General features: G+C 54.8%; 1 protein-coding gene across 1 annotated transcript in view; it reads left to right on the top strand.

Moving 5' to 3' along the window:
* PCNX2 (pecanex homolog 2) overlaps positions 1 to 21,923 on the top strand; it is a 170,071-nt gene that overhangs the window by 74,132 nt on the left and 74,016 nt on the right. The window contains exons 17-19 of the mRNA XM_025039061.1: positions 4,276 to 4,368; positions 5,019 to 5,169; positions 18,350 to 18,491. Of these exons, the coding sequence (XP_024894829.1) occupies positions 4,276 to 4,368; positions 5,019 to 5,169; positions 18,350 to 18,491 (386 nt within the window). The remainder of the gene's footprint in view (positions 1 to 4,275; positions 4,369 to 5,018; positions 5,170 to 18,349; positions 18,492 to 21,923) is intronic.

The raw sequence follows: 21,923 nt of genomic DNA, 5'->3' as shown, positions 1-21,923 counted from the left end.
GGGAAAGAGAGATCAGAGCATCATCAATATTCGATGAGGTAATATATGAGAATTATCCAGAATCGATGAAAAACACTGACCTAAGGATTTAAAACTCCCAGTGCATCGCAAGCAGGGTAGATTGAGAAAGAACCCAAACCCATCGAATCCTCACGAATCTGCACTGCACCAAAGACACAGACCAGCTTAAAGCAGTGAAATGAACAGAGTGCATTCTCATGAGTGACAGACTGGACTCCCCCTTATCAAGAGCAATCTTGGAAGCCTGAACCCCAGAATATGAGCAAAGGAAGCAGAACATCCACCATGCATCCAGCCTGGTGCCCCCTCCTGGGTAAAAATAGACAAACTGGACTGAACTGCTTACAGTCGCATACGCGAGCATTAAAATCCTTTTTTTTTTTTTTAAAGCGAGACGTTATTTTCACCAGAATTGGAGTAGCTCATAGGACCCCCAAGAGGGAAGAGACGGGTCCTGTGCCAGGCAGCCTACGAAAGGGGGCTCTTGGGTACTTGGGGTGCCGGACTTCTCGGAGCGGCTGGCGGTTGGCGAGGCATCCACTTGACAATTTCTCTTTAAATTGTATGTACGTATTTTAGATGCTTTTCTGTATGCATAGCTTACATTTTTTAAATGTAAAAGAATTTTTCGAAAAAGCATGAAATAATATCAAATACTTATTAAAACATCAAATTCTAGAGAGAAGATAATTTTCCAGACTTGGGATCTATAAAATAAAAATGACACCCACACCCACACCCACACACACACACACACACATACACAGAGTTAGATTTCACTAAAGAAAAATTTGGAAGCTTTGTGTGTGAAAAAGGCAATAAAATTCAGATAATTTATTAAAATACGTGTTGCAAATTTGACAGGTCGCATATCTTATACTTACGATGCACATAATTTAATTTTAAAAACTCTACAAGCAAATGATATTTCATTCAGGAACAAAATATTTAGTAAGTACATGTATGACGTATGTCTATACTCCTTGTAAATGATGAAATGCAAATTAAAATGAGGGCGTTTTTTTGGTTCACCCGGCATATAGGATAAATTAACGGTATTGCCGATCGTGACAAGATGAGCTGTCTCAGACACTGTTACATTTGTGCAAGTTATAGCCATTCGGAAAAGCATAATTTATCAAGGATCGTAAAATATTCATAACCTACGACGTGGTAAATTTATTCGTAAGAGTTTTTCTAGAGAATTCATTCAAAATACAAAAAGAGATTTAGGTATGTAGAGATAATGATGAAGCATCATTTATCATGGTAAAACATGGAAGGCAGGCGAGCCTCTATCGGCGAGGACGTCCACACTAGCCATGTGCAACGTGCCGTTTCAGTCACTAAATTAACGCTTCGCTCGTCCACCATGGCACTTTTTTCGTCGTGTGTGTATGCGTGCCTATGGCATCACAAGACAGCAAATTATTCAGCCATCGAATGACTATTGGCAAATCTATACAATAATACATATAATACGTAAAACGCTTACAACAGCAAGTGCCATTGGAAAAGAAACTCTAGGCACACGAGGAATAGACACTTACAAAACGTGTATGGAAACCCCAGGCACATCGTGATTACAACTGGAACCACGGTTCAGCGTTCACAGGCAGAAATCCTGGCCCAGCAAACGCAGAGATGCTGACCCTGTTTTTGTCAGGGCGTAATGATTATGCACGATCTTTTCCTTCTCCGTGTTCTAGAGGGCAGCAACGTTATTACGCCATCCTCGAGTGGGAACATTAATTAATAATGAAACATCGCAGAGACCTCAGTTTGCATTTTGCTTAGATCTTTTGTACTCTCGTTTTTGTGAGGGCCGACACTGTACAATTCACTCTTAAGACTTAGGATATTTATCAACATGAAGCAGAGAGTCTAAAACTCTTGTTGAAATAAGTATTTCAACAGAGCCAGAGGTATTTAGCCTTCGGGCCTGTGGACAGACAGAGCGGCACCGGTCATGGTCCTTTTATATAACCAAAAAAAAAAAAGGGAGGGGAACCCACCGCCCGCAGAACACATGCGGGAGACACCCCCTGATTCTGCTCTCCTGATCTAGAGGGATATTTCGTGCCGGCGCCGCCGATACCCGATTACGGTAGCTTTCGGAATCCACCTCGAGATCGGATGCCGTAAGTCCTCCGAATTTGCATCGGTCACAATTCCAGCCTTTACGATGTTCAAGGTCACTTCTACATAGCGATAGTCTTGGAGGTGCAGGGGTCGTTCAAGATTCCTTAGAAAAGGTGATGTTTTTCAAGAAGCAGAGTAACATCTACTTTTTGGCGACTGTAGGTTTTGGAAAGGGAGAACCATTTCCTTTATGTTCTGCCGATGTCGCTTCCGCCCATGGTCAGAGTGGTCTGTGGTTTCGGGAGCAACAGGAATTAAAAGGTCAATAATCACCATTTTCCATCTCCTGTGTTGAAGAGTCGGTTCAAAACTTTTGCCAGTCGGCCGCTGGGAAGGGCAGGGAGTGGTGTTTGACTTGCTGTTGAGTTTTAAAGTTCTTTTTACGTTATAGCTAGAAGTCCTTTGTGGAATATGTTTTGCAAATGACATTTCAAGTCTTTGTCTTGCCTTTACGTTCATTGTACGGCAGCGTCTTTTGAAGAGCAAATGTTTTGAATTTTCACGAAGTCAAATTTAACGACTTCTTTTTTGTTTACAATTCTAGCTCTTAGTGTCCTATTTCCGAAGCTCTGCCAAACTCAAGGTCAATAAGATTTCCTCTTACGTTCCCTTTGAGAAATTTTATAGTCCGAGTTAGGTTTCTGATGGATGTCGATTTTTCTATGCGATGTGAAATAAGCGTCGAGTTTGTCTTGTCGTTTTGTTTATTGTAGATGGCTATCCAGTTGCTCCGGCACCGTTTGTTGAAAAAATTGTCCTTTACCTCACTTAGAGGAAAGGTGTCCTGTCACCTGCAGGCTGTCATTTAAAATCAACTCGCCCCGTGTGTGTCGGTCTATTTCTGGACTCCCGTTTTTCTCTTCTATTGATCTAAATGTGTCTTTTGTGCCAATACCATCAATACCTGATGACGGTAGCCGTGTGATTAGTCTCGAGATCGGATATCGTGAAATGTGAAATCCGAGTCGGTTCAAAACTTTTGCCAGTCGGCCGCTGGGAAGGGCAGGGAGTGGTGTTTGACTTGCTGTTGAGTTTTAAAGTTCTTTTTACGTTATAGCTAGAAGTCCTTTGTGGAATATGTTTTGCAAATGACATTTCAAGTCTTTGTCTTGCCTTTACGTTCATTGTACGGCAGCGTCTTTTGAAGAGCAAATGTTTTGAATTTTCACGAAGTCAAATTTAACGACTTCTTTTTTGTTTACAATTCTAGCTCTTAGTGTCCTATTTCCGAAGCTCTGCCAAACTCAAGGTCAATAAGATTTCCTCTTACGTTCCCTTTGAGAAATTTTATAGTCCGAGTTAGGTTTCTGACGGATGTCGATTTTTCTATGCGATGCGAAATAAGCGTCGAGTTTTTCTTGTCGTTTTGTTTATTGTAGATGCCTATCCAGTTGCTCCGGCACCGTTTGTTGAAAAAAATTGTCCTTTACCTCACTTAGAGGAAAGGTGTCCTGTCACCTGCACGCTGTCATTTAAAATCAACTGACCCTACGTGTGTCGGTCTATTTCTGGACTCCCGTTTTTCTCTTCTATTGATCTAAATGTGTCTTTTGTGCCAATACCATCAATACCTGATGACGGTAGCCGTGTGATTAGTCTCGAGATCGGATATCGTGAAATGTGAAATCCGATCCGGTGCAAGAAGTGAGTACCTGCCCACGTGCGTGCGTTCCGCTCCGGTCCCCACGCCGCCTTCGTGCTGAGACACAGCTGCGCGGAGGCCGGGTGGCGTTATCAGCGCTCACCGCCTTCGTCACCCCGATGTCCAGTCTGTGTTTGTGGGGAGCGTTATGCCTCTTGCACGGGTACGAAACTCCGTTCCTTCCGTGCTCAGCGGGTGAGGCTGCCCTTCCTGTGCACGTTCCCTTCTCCCCGTCCTGGGCCTTGGCCTCGCTGATGTTCCCCACACAGGAGGTAGCGAGGGTCCACCCAGTGCGTGCCACCAGGTAAGTGACAGGCTGGAGAGGGTCCACCCAGTGCATGCCACCAGGTGAGTGACGGGCTGGAGAGCAGTTGATGCAGCGTCAGTATCTTGCCGCCTGATTTGCCTGGTGGCCCAGAGTCACTGAGAGAAAACTAAGCGCGAGCTTTACGGTGGCTTTGTCTCCACAGAAGGATGTCTTAAAGTCGGATCTCGTCGTCTGCTCGGTGGCCGCCGTGCTGTCCTTCGCGGTCAGTGCCAGCACCGTGTTCCTGTCCTTGCGAGTACGTATCCCGCCTCCTGTGCTCCTTAATGCGGGAGCCCGCGGTGGGGCGCTGGGCGCCCACGGGGTCGCGGGCCCGAGGATGAAAACGAGGCCCCGTTGCGGGGGTGGCAGCAGGACACCCGGGCGCCGCGAGGCGTCACCGCCCAGGCGGGGTGTGGCCCCATCAGCCGCGGCTCGGTGGCTGCACACTTCCCTGCTTCCCCCTGGGGCGTTTGGTTTGCAAGAGCGAGGGCACATCTTGGGGACGGCGTGGAGATAGGACGGCCGGGGGCATGCGGAGAAGGGAGGGAGGTGACACCACAGCCCGGGTCCCGCAGACGGGCCGGACGCTGCCGGAGGACCGATGCGGAGGACCCGCCGCGGGCCGCGGGCTCGGGGTTCTTGCAGGCGGCGCCGGCCCCGTGTGCAACGCTGTGCGTTTACACACTCCCCGGGGCGGGAGGACGCTGGACAAGTGTGGTCGGGGTCCCCTCCGCCTCTCAGGAAGGAGAGTGGCCCCGTGGGTGGGGTCTCGGCCTTCGGCTCAGAGCAGGTCCAGGACCAGGACGGGAACCATCATGTCTCTGTCCTGCGGGGAGCGGGGGAAGGACGGTCGCGCCTGTCGCTGGCCCCGGAGCCGGGGGGTCACGCGCGCCTCTCTCCCCGCAGCCTCTCCTGGGCATCGTGCTCTCTGTCCTGGCCGGCGCCGTGGGCTTCGTGACCCACCAGCTGCTCCCGCAGCTCCGCAAGCACCACCCGTGGATGTGGATCTCGCAGCCCGTGCTCAAGAGCAGGGAGCACTGGCAACAGGAAGTGACCGGTGAGCGACGGGCCCCGGGAGGAAGGGCCGGGCGACGGGCCCGCGGGGACCGGAGGCGGGGGCCTCGGCCACACGCCCGCGCTCAGACCGGGGACGGTGCCGCCGTCCCACTGCACGTGACCCGCCCCCAAGGTCCGCCGGGACTGTCCCCAGAGCGGGAAAGCGGACGCGGGGCCCGCACGGCGGGTTTGTGGAAACAGAGATGGGCTCTTAGGGTTGCGGGACGATCAGTTCCTGTCACTCCTGGCTTCTGTTGACGAGGAGGAGAGGTCGTCAGCACGGGGCCACCCTCCCATCCACCACCAAACGGGGGGTGGCAGAGGCTGACCTTTGACTTCCAGGACCCCGACCCCTTGGGTTTTGCTCACCTGGCTTTGCTCACTGAGACCGACACCTGCACTTGACCCAGTGAGCTGTCCTGGGCTGACCCCGGGCCACCCGGTAGTGACAGTGCTTCCGGGTGAAGAGCCTCTGAGGAATGGCTGTGCCCGGTGTCCCCAGCTCTGTGACCGAACAGATGGCAGAGGGCGGTTTATCCCTGTCTGCGGACACCCCAACGTGTCTGGTCACAGTTTGCGACTAGCCCATGGTGCTCATTCTGCAGCGTCTCTTGCCCGCTGTAACTTCTCTGTCGCTGGGCGAGCTCTGCGGCCCCCTCCATGTCCAGGGACGTGGGTGTGGGAGTGGCGCCAAGGTCTGCGGGCTCCGGGGGCGCCGGGCTCAGCCACGTGTGTCCTCATCGTGACTTCAGTCGACCAGTGTGGCAAACGGAAACGCAGGGACATCAATACAAAGGCGCAGAGCAGGCACTTCGGGCGCCGTCGGGGGAGGAGCGTGGCTTCGGGGAGCGTCTCTGGAGGGCGCCAGGGGCTGCCTCGACCTGACGCGGCCGCCTCCGGGGACCGTGGAGCGTTCCGTGGGGGAATCAGAGCAGCGGGAGCTCGGACTCACCCTCCTCACCCGCGGTCTGGAGGGACGTGGGGTCAAGCGTCACGATGCCCTTCGCTTCCGGCGCCTCTTAAACGCGAATTACGGAAACCAAGGTAAACGAGGCCCCGAGTCGGTCCGATTTATCACGGTCAGTTCCTTTCACCGGCCACTTGCAGGGAGAGGCTCATGCCGACAGGTGTCCGCACGTGCATGGGGGGGAAACTGAGGAAAAGCTGAATTCCACAGCGCTTCTGCAGGGGCGAGGTCGTGTTCCCCGGCAGAGCCTTAGACAGACGACGTTTTGGTGACGTTAGCGGAGTCCTCGGGGGGTGTTACTTTGGCGCCATTGGTAAGTGGCTGATGGAGTCTTGAGGTGCAAAGATGCTCCACTCAGGAAACCGCACACCCGTGTCACCGTCGTCAGCCTGTCCCTGCACCTGGACGCTCGGCCGCCGTGAGCGAGGAAAGAGAGCTTGTCCGATGGCACAGGGAGTGGCACGGCCGAGGCCCGGGCCCCCCGCCTGGGCCCCCACCTGGGCCCCCGCCTGGGCCAGCTCCGCACCAAAAGGTGAGGGCGTCTTCGGTCGGGATTCGTGAGCGAGGGAGCGAGTGCGTTTACCTGCCGCCCCCTCGTCTCTGGGGGCCTCGAGCAGGTGGCCTCGAGACCACTGTCCGGAGGGCCGTGGGACAGCCGTGCACAGCACAGCTCCGGCCGAGGCTCTGTGGAGTCTGTCACTCGCCTCCACTAATAGAAACAAACCCGTCATCTGGGTGATGATGATGGTTTTCGTGGTTGATAAGCCGCCTGAAATCTGGCCAGGCGCAATCGATTTGACAAAGTCGGCACGAAATGAAGGACAGATTGAAGTTTTCAGGAAGAGAAACCCAAAGACTTAAGACGCGTCGGCATGAACATCCCAGGGCCCCGTCCCCGACCTGGGCGTCGTCCGTGACCTGAGTGTCCTGGCGCCTCTCCCTGGCCGTCTGCCTGTTCCCACCTTCATCGCCTGTACTAGTGACGAGACACACCCCGGGAACACAGGCCGGCCATTCAGCTCCCGCCGAGAACACTGTCCTCACGTCTTCCTCCCCGGCCCACGGAACGTTAGGCCAACATGAAGGCAGAGCGGAGCCGGGCGGGCGGGTCTGCAGCTGCCCCTGGGGCCGCCGGTCCCACGGCCGACATCGCCACCGGCGAACGATCCTGAAACTGGCCAACGGCTGCCGCTGCTCGTCAGTTGGAACCGGCGCGTGAGGTGACACACGCGTGCCGGCCGGGTCCGGGCGTCTGCGGGATCACACCCTCCATCTTACACAGCGGGGAGCCGAGCCAAGCGTCCGGGGGCGTGACTGGGAGGCACTGAGTTTGTGGCCCAGGTCACACTTCCTCCGCAGACCGGTGAGCCTGGCCGGACCCAGACCCGCACGGCACGCTCTGCGCATTCTCGTGGCTTCTCAGGCACACCGCGTCCTGTCGCCGTGCCCCCTCTGCCGTCCTGCGGCCTGGGTGCTCTGCCTCGAGCCCCCTGGACTCAGGCCAGGGCCGCCCCTCGGGTCTCTGTGTAAAACCCAGCCGCTGCGGAAGCCCTGCCCTGAGCGGTCTGCGCCATCCGCTCTCCGAGGTGACCCTGAGCGTGTCTGCTGTCCCGCTGGCCCTCCCGCTTCCCGCTCGGGGCCATGGGCGTGTCCCCTAAACTGCGTTTGACTCACAGTCGCAGGCCCAGATTGGCTGGAACCGCCTTTGAACTTGGAGCGTGTACTTCCTACCTGTTTAGTTCCTTTTCTTCAATGTGGCATTTTATTCGACATGTAAAATTACTTGGAGACTCAAGATTCATTTCGCTATAAAATTCAGACTATGATCGAATGGACCAGCATTGCAACTCAATCTGATGACTGTGAATCGAAACATGATTTTTTTCTTTTTAGCCAGATTGGTTATTTTCCAGACGGGTTTAAGTAAATCTTATCCCATCCTGGCACAAAAAGGGGTCTCGACGGTAACTGAGCCCCAAGAAAGCAGTTCCGTCCGGTCGGCGGTCCCACGCACGTGTTGGTGCTGTGGGCGTAACCGAGATTCATTTCGTGGGTGCGCGAAGCAGCTTTTTTTTTTCATATCCGTCAGGTTTGGAACTCTCGAGACTAAATGTTCAAGGAGCACTGGGTTTTGGGAAACGACACGGATCTATTACGTGAATTACAGCGATGATTTAGACACATGACGTCACCGATTCACCCCCGGTACGAGAGAGCGAGAAGCTGCGTCTCGGAAAACCTGTTTCATCCAAGAACTTTCCAGAGGAATCACGTCGTCGTGAAGGGGAGGACGGGGTCGAGTCTCATCCTCACGCGGCTCCGAGGAGAGGCACCCATCGTGTTTTACTGCCCAGCTCTTAAGAATTTAAGAACAGCAGAAGCGATCCGATGCGCCGGCCACACTCACACCGTGAGCGCGGGTCACGGGGTGACGAGGGGGCGACCTGGGGACCAACGTGCTGTCGGCTTCCACTCGTTTACTTAGTCATTCCCTGGAAAAACAATGACGCGGTTCCCGCAGGATGCTGCCCGTAAACCAGCGAGGCAGGAGGGAAGACAGGTGCGCTTTCTGTCAGCGAAGAACGTCTGACCTCGTCTGCAGCCCCACGGCTGTGCCGCACGCCAGGGCTGTCACGGGCGCCACGCCCGGCGACAAGCGGTCAGCACCCCCCGTCCGGCCTCCAGGGAAGGGAAAGCAGCAGAGGGCCCGGGCCCTAAGCGAGGCGTTAACTGTATGTTCACGGGCCGCGTGTGGATGCCAAGCGGAAAACCGAGAGGATCGTGTAGTTTCCCGTTGTCGTCATGCCCGGCGCATAGTAGGTGTTGTGCTCAGTGGTGCAGAATGAGCTAACGAATCGTTAGTACTGGCTTCATAAAGTCGCTGAGGGGAGCGTTCCCCGTAGGCTAATGTGGGCAGCAAAGCCATGTGAGGTCACATCTGGTCCGAAGGACGTGATGTGAGGGGCACCGTGAGAAGCGTGCAAACGGGCAAGTCCCTCTGCGAGAAAACGGTTGCCGAGGACGCCCGAGCTGTGGTTTTCGGACGCACTAGCACCCATGGGTGAACGGTTATAGAAATATAAAAAATGCCCATCGAAAATCTGTTTTCAATCGTCATTTTAAAAATCTACTATTATAAAACTAATTCGCCAGTGAGTCGTGCATTTGTAATTCTTAAACGAGATCTACTCTGCGTTTTAGCGAACCTCGCCCGTCCGTCTGCAGAAGGACCGCTGTCCGCATGGGAGACGTGGCTCTGAGAGCTACCGCTTTTTTAACGTGTTTTTCGTTTTTCACAGTAATACATGGTGTTAGATCAAATAGAACAGTTGTGATGAACAACAGCAGACCCCTGTCAACCTTTTCCCATCTCCGATTCCTCCTCTCCAGAAAAAATTGCTTCCTACTCTGGAGACGTGTCTTCTGGTATTTACCATCGTCCTTCTCGACGATGTGCACGTTCTGCCATTCCGCGGTGTTTCAGATTTGCCCATCTACTGACGTCGTGTCGTGAAAGACCAGGTTTTATCTATCTTCCTAATACATTCGCATTTTCCTGTTTCGTTCCTCCCGATAAAGTTTTAATGTTTCTGTTGACCACGCGCTCTTTTTTTTGCTGTAAGTCGAATTGTCGTTCGCGTCCGGTGTGGCAGTGACCCCGCCTCCTTCCTCGTTCGCGGTTCGGTTTTTGCGTTTGCTGGCCTCCCGACACCTGTGTAGGGTGCAGTCTTCTGCACAGGCAGACCCGGCTCTGTCACGTGTCAGCTGCACCGTCTGCACCCAGCAGTGCCTGCCACGAAGCCTTGCTGGGGGCGGGAGCTCGCAGGGCCGGGGCGCGCAGCACCCAGCGACTGTGTCTGCCCCCCACTTCAGCCATTTTGCTCCTTGCTTTGTGCCCCATGTCACCCATCGTGCTAGGCGATTGGTGGCCCTTTATAATCCGGATGTACGTGACAGCAGGTTTGAGAGTTTTGGTCCATAGGTGATACTAGTACCCGAAGGACCAGTTCACAGATTTAATCTGTAGTGATTAAATCAGGCTGGATGAGCTATGTAGGGATCCTTTGAAATGAATGTAGCGCTAGGCACTGTCTGATTCCAGAACGTGTGTGTGAGCATGTGTGTGCATGTGTGTGTGCATGTCTGCATGCGAGGGTGAGTGCATGTGTGTGCCTGCATGTGTGCATACATGTGTGCATGTGTGTGCATGTGAAGGTGTGTCTGCATGCATGTGTGCATGTGTGTGTGTGGCTGTGCGAGTGTGTGCATGTGTGTGCATGTGTGCATGCCTGTGTGCAAGTGTGTGCATGTGTGTGCACGTGTGTGCCTGTGTGCAGGTGTGCGTGCATTTGTGTATGTGTGTGTGCATGCATGTCTGTGTGTGTGCACATGTGTATGTGCATGCACGTGTGTGCTGCATGTGTGAAAGCACATGTGCATGTGTGTGCGCTTGTGTGCCTGTGTGCATGCGTGTGCATGTGTGTGTGCACCTGCATGTGTGTGCATGTGTGTATGTGTGTGCGCCTGCATGTGTGTGCCCTTGCGTCCACATGTGCGTGTGTGTGCGTGCGTGCATGTCTGCATGTGTGTGCACGTGTGTATTTGTATGCATGCGTGTGCTGCATGTGCGCAATCACACGTGCATGTGTGGGTGCATGTGTGCCTGTGTGCATGTGTGTGCATGTGTGCGTGCGTGTGCATGCGTGTGTGTGGTCACCTGCATGTGTGTGTGCATGCATGTCTGCGTACGTGTGTGCGTGCATGCATGTCTGCATGCGTGTGCACATGTGTATGTGCGTGCGCGCGTGTGCTGCATGTGTGTGGGATGCCGCAGCTCAGGGAAGAATGTGTTCCTCCCCCGTCTTCCTGCACAGAAAAGTGCCAGTGGCCAGAGGCAGCTAGAGACCTAGAAAAGCCTAAAAGCCTCTTTAATTCCAAGTGACGCAGCAGTTGGCAGCGTGAGCTGGAGCGGGCTGGCGAGTGGCGTGCCTCGTTCGCATGACAGCCCTGCAGGTGCGTGTTCCAGGTGCCAAGGAGGAGCTTCGGGCCGACCATCGACCACGTGCCGGCGGAGGCCGCGTCTGTCCGCCTCTGCTGCTGCCGTGCATCCTCCGCTCCATCCCTGCCGAGCCGTGGCTCAGTGTCCCTGATGGACGTTGTCAGAGCTCGTCCACGCACTCTCTGACAGGGTGACCCGTGGAGATGCCGGTGGAGAGAGAGAAAAGGCGTTTTACAGCATCTCATGTACCTTAACTCACAGGCAGATCGCTCTTCCCTGCGGGAGGAATCCTGGTTCTGTCGCTTTGACATTCCTGGTGTCTGCCAGGCCCCAGGTGCCGGGCTGGGTGTCGGGGTGCAGAGCAAGGGGGGCACGCACCTCTGGCGAGGCGGCCGTTCCGCCGGGGGTCGCTCCCTTGCGTGCCCATCGTGGGGCGTTTGGGAGGCTCCCCGCACCCTCCGCGCGTGAGCGCTTCCCAAGGCTTTCACAGGCATCTTCTATGTCGGACGGCACGGGCTGCTTTAGCCGGGGACCTTCGGTCACGAGTTGGGGCCCACTGCCGCGCCGCTCTCCCGCGAGGCTCCCCACCCCCGTCCCTGTGCTGGGGTGGCCAGGAGCCACTTTCATTCCCGAATCGGTGAACAGTCAGGGGCGGCTCCCGGAACGTGAGCGGAACAGTTTTAAAAACTGAGTTAGACTTGGTACGAAGTGAAATTCCAGATGGAGTAAAGATTTAAAAATATCTCTTTTTGAAACATGAGGAAGAAGGGAAAAGAAAGAACCAGAAAGGACTGCGAGGAAACATCGGTCGAGTCACGTCCCTCGGTCGGGAAGGAGGAAAAGGGTTTTCTGAACACAGCCCCGAAGTCGGAAGCCACCGAGGAAGCAGCTAGAACATCTCATTCCCCGAACGATGTGGACTTTACTATTCTGGCCCCAAACGTTGATCTTCGCCACCTCGATTCCTGTGAGGGGTTTACCGTGACGTCGAACCCGGTGATAGTCATCAAACCGCTGTCCCGTGCCAGGGACCGTGCAGAAGGCCGCGTGTGGCTCACCCCGGGAGGGACCTTCCAAGAAAGCCGAGGTGTCAGCCCCGAGTCAGTCCTGGCGCGCCCCGCGTGGGGGGCCCGGCTTCTCCCCAGACTTCATGCTGCTGGGTGTCCAGTTAAGAGACGCTACATGTCGCCGGAATGTCCTGAGCGCTTCAGGCTACAGTGCTCCGTGCCGACTGCGATGCAGGAAGGCCGCCCTGGCCCCTGGCCCAGGACACCGAGCAGGCTCGTGCAGGAAAAGTCCAGGGCCCAGGAGGATGCACGAAGGGGTCGTCATTGACATTCGAGGGAACAGGAAGGGCAAAATCGAGCAGGTGGCATTTAATTCCAGGCCTGGAGATAAGGAGGGACTTTGCTCTAAAGTGGGGGACAGATTCCAGGCACGAGAAGAGCCACAGCCACACCTGCCTGGGCCGCGGGGGACAGAAAGGCCCTGGGGGTCGAGGCTCATCCTAAGCAGAATCACGGGGCTCTGAGCGGCAGCCTGAGGATGAGACGCGCTTTGCGTCTAAGAACGATTCCTCACCCTCCGTTCAGGCCACTGGACTCGGAAGTGAGGCCAGTGCCTAGGGAATAAGCCATGACACGTGCACGCGCGAGTGACAGAGACTTTACTCTCTGAGGTTTGTCCCAGCAGGAAGATGAGAGCGAGAAGAGCTCGCAGGAAAACGCAGGTGCCCGTAATAGGTGCTCCCGGCCCGTGGTGATCTGTTTGCAGGGTCCCTGCCCTGGACGCCTCAGAGTGACAGGGCCCGTGGAACCGAGCCGCACCCACATCGAGATGCTCATGAACACGCCCGGTCCCCACAAGGACGGAAGCCTCGCATCCTCGCAGTTTACATCGTAATTCAAGATTCAAATCGGAGAAAATGATCTTCCTAAAGATGAGAAATCCTGAGGCTGATCGGTTAACTTTTAATTATCGAGAAGGACTGATTTTAGTGACATAAGCATCTAAGTAAAATCCAACCTGGAAAGCCTTTGAGGTAATGTAAAGTGTTCGGTCAAAACAAGTCGCATATAAACCTGTAAATGGCATAGTTAGTTCGCATCCTTTTTCTCAAGGGCCTAATATTCCAGGGAAAAGAGAAGCAATAATGCTAAAGCGATGCTTTTTATGGCCTCTTTGCATATTTGGGACGTTACAGAAAGGCAGTTATAAGATATCATTGCGAAGAATTTCTTTTTAACTTGACCGTGTGTGAATGCTGAGACAGTTTGGGGGTAAGAAACATATTTATCATGTTATTGCATTTGTAAGCTTTCTTTTTTTATTAGGTTTTTATGGCCACCTGGTAAAGAAGGATGAAGTTCAATCTTTTAGAATTCACAGTTCTGGACTTACACTTTTGTTAGGTTCTTCTATGTTATTATTCCTCCTTTCTATTTATTTCCCCTCTGCTCCCAAATAAAACTTGCAACATGAGTTTGATTTACCTGTTAAATGTTTTCTACAGTCTGGAAATCGTAGCGTCTTATGAGAATAAGTTATCGAACTTGGTAGAAGCTTTCTAGAGATACGCGAGAATTAAATCGAAATGCATTTTCTTTTAACGTACAAATGAGCAGAACCTGAAGTCGGAAGTTTGGCGTTGGTAACCTCTGGGATCTGCTCTCTCCCTGTCGTTCCTAGGCCTTTATTTTAACTTCCTTTGCGCCCTTCCCCACCCCTGCTTGGGCTGGGTGTTGTACCGAGCGCCCCCAGGGAGACGGTGCCTTGGGGTGACCCTTCGCCTGCAATGTTTCCCCTTGCCCGTGCGTCCCTGTGCCTGCTGGTGGGTGCATTGCGTGAGATGCGTTACTAGACTTTCAGTGGGAGGCACGCGGATGTCACCGTCACGTCCCCTGAAGCGCGTCAGTACCGAGGCGCGTCTGAGTCACGCGGTGCGGCCTGGCTCCCGGCTCCGCCTGCGTCCTGACTGTGGCTAAGGGCGCTGTTAAAAAAAACAGTGACGGCTTTTGTAACATATGAATGAATTGGTTTCTAGTTTTCTGCAAGTTCTTTTTTATCCTTCAGAGTCCGACACAGACCTCCTTTGTAGCTTTCATCTTGATGCTTCTAACAGGAGACCCCGTTATCACTTACAGGTGTGGGGCCTTAGCTGGTCACAGATGCTATCGGTGTTGAGTGCAGCTGCCATGACTCGCTGTCCCAAAGTCAGACAACAGAATGACACTTACAGTCCAAGGCTTCCTCGAGCCTAAATGTCTCGGCCACATGCCTTAAAGCCGTGTCTGTGACATCGTTTCGGACACCTGCACACCCCACCGCACCCCCATATACCACAGAGAATTAAAGTCTCACTGAATAAGTATTTTTACTCTCAAATATTTGGAAAGGCATGGACGGTGGATTCAGAGTTGATTAGTGATTTTCTTATTATTTGAGATTCATCCCTTAATGTGTTTCTGGGAGGGATAAATTGAATTTCTTCTGGTAAACCCACATGAGTTATCAGACCCTGCAGTAGGTCCCGCAGAGGGCTTATGACCCTGCACCCAGATCAGCCTTATCCCCACTCACTGCAAAGCATCATCTTCTAAAAGTAAATGTGACCAGCATTTGCGAGCCTGGGAGCACTGCCCCCCTCCTCATGGTACCCAGCTTCTGCGTGATGAGCCGCTCACACGTTTCTTTTCATTCAGATGTTTTTCTAACAGCACAGCAGGAGGCTTCTATTTTTCTTAATTTACATATTTTTTTTGGCAGGACTCTCGCTAAGGTCGCCACGTTTCTCTGAACCGGTGACAGACGTCGATAGAACTCTGTCAATGGATTTTTATGAGCTGGCCGAATTGCATTTGGTGCGATGGCCTCAATCTGATCCTGTTGATCTCTTACGCATTGAGAAATCAGGAAAAGTGATTTCGTGTAGAAGGAAGCCTAACTGTACCTGGTGGCCCTGCGTGAAATGAGATTGAAATGAGAAACGTTGTTGAATGCGTTAGAGTTAGAACGATTTTCGTTTTGTAATCATAAAAGCGGTTCCAATAGGCTGCTTTTTTCAGGCTCTCTTCGTGCAGTTTAATCATTCAGAGTTCCCCCAGCCACTAAAAATGATAAGATAACAAATTAACATTTACTGAACTCTCACTCTGGGCCGGACATCCTGCTAGGTGCTTGAAATACTGAACCGTTTAAGATGTAACGCCTACTCTTGACAAACTCGCCGTATAGTGAGTGGGAAGATAACTATGTAAATGAATACTTACTCTATGGTGTGACAGGTTCTCTAATTGTAGGATTCACAGTGTACAGGGATAGCACAAAGGAATGGCATATTTCGCCGCGGAACGAAAGGCCATACACACGGGACGTCTGGCTCAGGGCCTGGCAGACGCCTCGTACCGATGTATGTATGGCAGGGCGGTGGAGCCCCAAGGGTAGGCAAATGGTGGGGTCCACTCGAGAGCGAGCAGAAAAGGGGGGTGTTGTTTATAAAGAATTTATAAACGATAATAAAGCCGATTATGAGTCAGACTCCTTTCTGCCAGCACCGTGTGCGGACAGTTCTGACGGTGTCGGTGGGGATGACCTTGGGATGGACGCCATGGACGCCCCGCCCCGGCAGCCACTGGCCGTGACTATGAGGCGTGCCAGGGGGCACAGAGGGTGCCGAGGACGGCTCGGATGGCAGGCGCTTGGGTCTGTGATGAGATCAGGGGTTTCTGCGTCAGGCAACGTGGAAGGACGTTCTGGGAAGGTGTCCGGCGTGTGTAACAGGCGTGCAAACCGGCAGGGTCCCCTGCGGTGTGGGAGGAAATAGACGTTCTTTTCCATAAACGGTGACGGTCAATGAGATACATACGTGGAAAAACTATCAGTCTCGGCCCCTTCATTCTACGCGATAATCAGTTCTAGAGAGAGAGCTTGCTGATCTAAATGTGAAAAATAAACTAATAAAGGTCTCAGAGCAAAACATCGGAGGATACAGCCATCGATCTCTGTCCTTTAAACAGAACACAAACATCTCTAAAAGGAAAAAAAATGAAAAGTTGGGCACATTAAAATTAAGTATTTCTTTTCTACAAAAATCCTATTAGGAGCACGAAATGGGAGGTTTTCCCCATGCACACATCAGACCGAAGACTCACACCTAGGATGGAGAAAGAACTAAAAATCGGTAAGAAGAAGACATACAACCTACAGGAGAAAGGACCGGACAGCAGACACGAGGGGCCACGACACCCAGGTGTGGCCAGGTGGCCAGGAGACGCGTGAAAGGGACTCACTCCCCTGCGCTCGTCGTCAGGGAAACGCGGGAGGAACCGCCACACGACGCCGCCCTCCGCCCGCCAGCGCGGCCGAGACGGAGCGAGAAGGTGTTTGACAAGGACGCGGGACAAACGAAGGCGCCTTAAACGCCGGTGGCAGCGGGAACCGGCCCAGGAACTAACCGGACAACCGGCAGCGTCTCCCAGAGCTTCCCGCACGCGCACCTAGTACCCGGCGGCTCCGCGCCTGGGTTTCTACCCCCGCGGGAGTGTCCCCGTGGCCGAAGGACAGGGACAGGGGCAGGGACGCTCACGGTGGCGCTCTTCGTCACCGATGCAAGCTGGAGACACAGCGGATCGCCACACCGCCGCGGGGTTGGGAAGGGACAGCCACGCTCCAAAGCGTGAGCGCGTCTCACACACGGTGTTGAGCAAAGGGCACGAGGGGCCATGAGGCCAAACTGAACGTGGGCGCTCAGGGTTCGGGCAGGGGTGACCTCGTGGGCAGAGCCGTAACAGGTGTCGGGGCTTCGAGGGTGTTTCCTAACCCGCGTGCCCGGGGCCGACATCGGCATGGCAGGAATCATGCAAGTTACGGGCGTGCAGGGCGTCAGCTCAAGAAAATGAGACACGTAATGAAGAGGACCGAGGGGAGCCTGTGCCCAAGGGCGGGGGCGGAGGAGGCTGCAGAGGAAGCGGGGGGCGTCACGTGGCAGCGTGAGCACGGGCAGGAGCTGGGGGACAGGGAGGCTAAGGGCGGAGAGAGGACCAGTGATGCTTCATGCCTCACGAAGGACCAGCGAGAGGGACTGAGAAGTATCAGTTATCCGTGGCCTAGGCGGCCACACGCGGCCTCGCCATGCGGTCTGGGCGGCGTAGCCACCGACACCCAGGGGACTTTCAGAAGTCAGGAGGAGGCAAGAAGCCGGGGCCGTCAGCTCTGCCGGCCTTTTCAAGGAGGGTGCCGTGCTCGGGGGCACAGGGAGCACGGAAGGAGGTGTGGGCGGAGGGCGAGATGCCCACCAGGCAAAGCCCAGGGCCTCCCATCTGCTGTCGGGAAGGGGCCACCGGCGGCTCGAGGAGTGGCCGCTGAACTCAGACATCAGGAAGAGTGGGGCCCAGGGCTGTGGGCCCGGCCCAGGAGGGGCCAGAGGCGGATGTGAACTGAGAGGCACCTGTGGCGAGGGGCCGGGGCTCGGGTTTTTATTATAAACCGTTGGAGAATGTGATGCCAGCAATTAGATGGAGTGGACTCCCCCTTCGAGACTTGCTGTGGATGGAGCGGCACCCCCAGCCTCACCCGGCTGTCTCAGGGTGGGTTGGGGTCCCCTGCTGCCTCGCGGTCACTAGCGGACGGGCAGGCTCAGCAGGGCGCGGGGCGGACCTCCCTCGCGGTGACCAGTAGCATCTGAGTGCAAACCCACGCCCCACGGGCATGCGCCTCGCCCTCCACGGTGCTTGCTCCCCAGAATGGAGCGGATTCCTAGTGACGGGGGCCTGGGGGGTCTGCATTCTCTCATTTGCATATGTTGCCCAGAAATTTGTGGGTTTAAAGACCAAAAAGAGGGCGAAAAGAGCCCAGAAACCAGCCCCAGCCCCAGCCCCAGGAGGGAAGTGACTCCGACCCGACGGAAACGGTTCTTCACCCTCACTTTCTCCCCTCGCTCTGAGATGCTTGACGTCACGAGACCGCCCACTACATCATTTCCAGTAATAATTATTTATGGAAAAGTCTCCTGACTTGAGACATTTGGGTACTGGCCTCTATCACGATGCATTATTATTCATGAACTGCCCAGAAACGCAGCTCTGAGCTGACGCCTGGGAAGACATTGGGGTGTCACGTCCGGTGTCTGGACGTCCAAACCAGCATCTTAAAAAGTCATGGGAGATGTTGCTTATCATCGCATGGTCTTAAAGAAAACGGTTTTTGTGTTTCTTTCAGATGTCGCCCATTTAATGTGGTTCGAAAGACTCTATGTTTGGCTTCAGTGTTTCGAAAAATATGTCTTGTACCCAGCCATAATCTTGAACGCCGTCACGATCGATGCATTTTCAATAAGCAACTACCAGCGGCTCCGGACCCAGTAAGTGGATAGCGGTTTATTCTCGTAGCGATGGGGGTCACACGGCTTTCAGAACCCAGTGGCTTTTTTCTGCAGAGCCTGCAGCCGAAGGCTCATCCCTGGTCATCGTTTACGTAAACGGGCCAGAGTCGGCGGGTACGGCGGGGTGACTGGGGTGCAGAGGAAGTTCTCCGCCTGAAGCGATGCCGTGAGTGAAGGCCAGCAGATCAGAAAAACGCTGTGCAGACGCCCCGTGCGTGAACCCAACATGAAGGCAGAAGCCCCGCGGGACCCGCGTGTCCCCGCGTCCCCACCGCCGTGCTCGGAGCTTGGCGAAGTGCCCGCGTCACCTCCTCTAGCAAGCACTCTGGGTAGTTCGTACATCACGGTCACTGCTCTCTCTCTGATCATCGGGAGAAATGTCACCATTTAAAAAATGGGGCCCGGGGACTTCACGCCATCAGGATGCCCACGTGTTTGCGAAGCGTTAGCGACGTGCAGTTGAGCTGTGGGTTTCTCATGTTAAAATTCACGCGGAACGTACAAATGGAAATCTACTGGGTCATTTGCGGATTTGTCTTTTTAACAAAAGGTTAACGTTTCTGGTCGAATCAAGTCCTTAGAACAGGAGGTTTGCTTATTAGTCACGCTGCTTAAGGGCGACGTGCCCCAGTCAGCCTGGAGCTTAGTCCCGAGCAGGCGGGTTCAGCTGCTGTTCCTTCCACGGGGACATGAGGACAAGTGAATCACTGGTCGCCAAGACCGAGCCAGCGAAGACCGAAGGCTTCGCGTCCCGGACTTGGAGTCGCCCGCGGTCACACGGGGCAGACGTTCGAGGGAAGGGTCCTAGAAGCCTCCTGCTGGCCTACACCCGTGTCATGGAGGCCAGAGCAGCGAGTCCATGCCTTCCGTACTGAAAACCCCAGACTTCAGGTCCAGGGATGACAAGTAGTCTCACTGGATAAAGGGGGCCGATGACGGCACCGCAGGCCCCTTACGTGGTCTGGGTGGGGCCCAGTCCGGGAGGTGACCCTGCGTCTGCAGCGTCCAGTGCTTCTCCTCGTGGCAGGCATTTCCCATACGGTACGATCCTGGCTGGCCCCGCGATGACTTCCTGGAACAAGGCAGAGCCCCAGTTTCTAGAATGAGGGCGCTCGGTCAAAACCAAGGTAGCGACAAGGGCGCCATGCTGCCGGGGGACCGAGCCGGGGGTTGGCAAGCCCTTCCTGCCGGCCATCCTGCAGGTCTGGCTGTTGGCGGAGGACGGACCCCGGGGTTGGGAACTAGGCAGTTTGGAGAGAGTCACATTGCTCCGTAACGCATGCGATTTTTTCCCAGACACTAAAATCAGAAAGTAGCACCTCACCTGTGTCCCGCCACATAGCCTCAACTCCCAGGCGATACCAACAGAATTATATTTCTCAGAGCCCAAAGCTGGTGGTGACGCATTATACTCTTGAGGCGTTCATCTCAAGACTTCAACACACCCTCGAGATTTCCAGCGCTCCACCAGCCCAGCTGCTCTCAAACAGGGCAGCGGGAGAGTGTGCGTCGGCCTCACCCAGAGACCTGTTTCTAACTCGACGAGCCCCCTCCGTCGAGAGCCACTGGACCGGGCGGTCAGATAGGGCCCCCTCGGTAGCAGACACTGTCCTTAGTCACCTTCCAATCCCAAAACACTAGTAAGTGGTAGAAGGGTGGATGGCTGGCTGGTCGAGCGAGGAGACCATAATATCTCGTTAGGCGTTTATCTTTCCCAGTGTGATCTAAATGGATGCTTTGCCCCAAGCGGCTCACCGTTCACCGATGAAGACTCCGCAGAACCTTCAGCTACGAACCATGGGCTAGAAGGACCCGTCGCAGGGTCACAGCGGCCAGGCCTTCAGTCCTCACCCCCCCATCCTCGCCGGTCGTCACCATGGAACTCAGCAGGCACGCTGTCCTTCGAAGCATCATCACAGAAGACAGAAGAGTCAGAGTTAACCCTCACCCAGATTCGGCCCGAATAACCCAGAAAATCACCCATCTCCCCTGAAAACTGAACTCTCCCTCGTCTTCCGACGCTCGCTGTTGGGGTCCCTCCGAGGGCGTTGGCAGTCCCCCAGCGTTCCTGTACCCTGGGCCACTGTCAGAGGCAGCCGATCCGCGGTCGGGCTCGATTGCGTGTTCTCATGCGGGCCTAGGGAAGGCAGGTCACAGGCCGGAGCCCGAGGGTTTGATGCGAGGCTGCAGGCAAAACTCCGCTCCCCAGACTGCAGGGGGGCAGGGCCCATGTCCCCGAAGGGCCTCGGGCACCCCTCCCTCCGGGCACCCGGGGCAGAGTGGGGAAGGACTAAAGGCTTGTAAGTGTCAGACGAGCAAACAGAATTAGATCCTTTTTATGACAGAAGCGTTAGATCCTTTTCATGACAGAAGCGACAATTTCGCACCGGATACGTGCAAAGACTTTGAAAGCGCCTTTCAAATGCCCTCATCTTGGGATGAAGTCGTAACAATGCCGGGAAGGGTCCAGAGCCCCATCCTGTCCTCCACCCCCACCCCCCGGCTCGGGGGCATTGGGGCACGGCCCGGTCGTCTGCATTTAGCCAGAAAAAGGGGACCTGTCTCCTTCGAGTGTCGCCGTTCCCCGGAAAGCTCCCACGCCCGCCTTTCTTTCGAGTCCCCAGAGAGGAAGTTACAGTCGGGGGGATGTGGTCCAAATGCGCAGAGGCCTCCTGCAGAAGGACGTCCCCTCCGGCAGTCACGCTCTGCCAGACCATCCAGACCAATGCTCTTGGCCGCGCAGTCTCTGGCGGGTCGGCCGTTCCCCGACGGCCTCTGCCGTGGGAAAAATGTCAGCGCCAGAACTTCGGCAGAAAGGAAGGGAGGCCGGGAGTGTGCGCTCACCGGGCGGGCCAGCCTGCGGAAAGACGGAAAGACGCTAGACGTTGACACGTAAGAGATGGCTTCGCCTAGGGGCCACGGGGACCTGTTCTCAGAATTTAGTACTGACCGCGATGATGTCACCGCTTCACTAAGGTTCTTCTCGTTAAAGGCACGTGCTGAGCAGACTTGGTGGGGACAGCGTGCTCTCTGATTCCTCACTTGCCCGTGGAACCTGTCACTGCACGTGTCCCTCGATAAGCTCCAAGGGGGCTCCGTGTCCTTGCCGAAGGACAGGGGACAGCAGAAAGCGTGCGGTAGAGAGGAGCCTCCTCTAGCAGCAGGGCCCGTGCTCAAGGGTCTGTCCCTTGTCCCTGAGCCTCAGTCCTGGCTCTGTCCCGTGAGCCCATCCGTCCATGAGCGACTCGAGCTCCGAGGCTCGGTTTCCTCCTCCGTCCGGAGGAGCCAGCCTCGTTGGCCTGCGAAGGGCCGATGGCACAGCACGCGCTGGAGGAACACTGGCCGCGTCGCTCACCAGGTGCTTTGCCGCCACCATTGACTCCTCCTCCTCCCCTCCTCTCCACCAGCTGG

The sequence above is a fragment of the Pteropus alecto genome, unplaced genomic scaffold (assembly GCF_000325575.1).
Source record: "Pteropus alecto unplaced genomic scaffold, ASM32557v1 scaffold189, whole genome shotgun sequence".
NCBI classification, from domain to species: Eukaryota; Metazoa; Chordata; class Mammalia; order Chiroptera; family Pteropodidae; genus Pteropus; species Pteropus alecto.
This window is presented reverse-complemented; position numbering and strand designations above follow the sequence as displayed.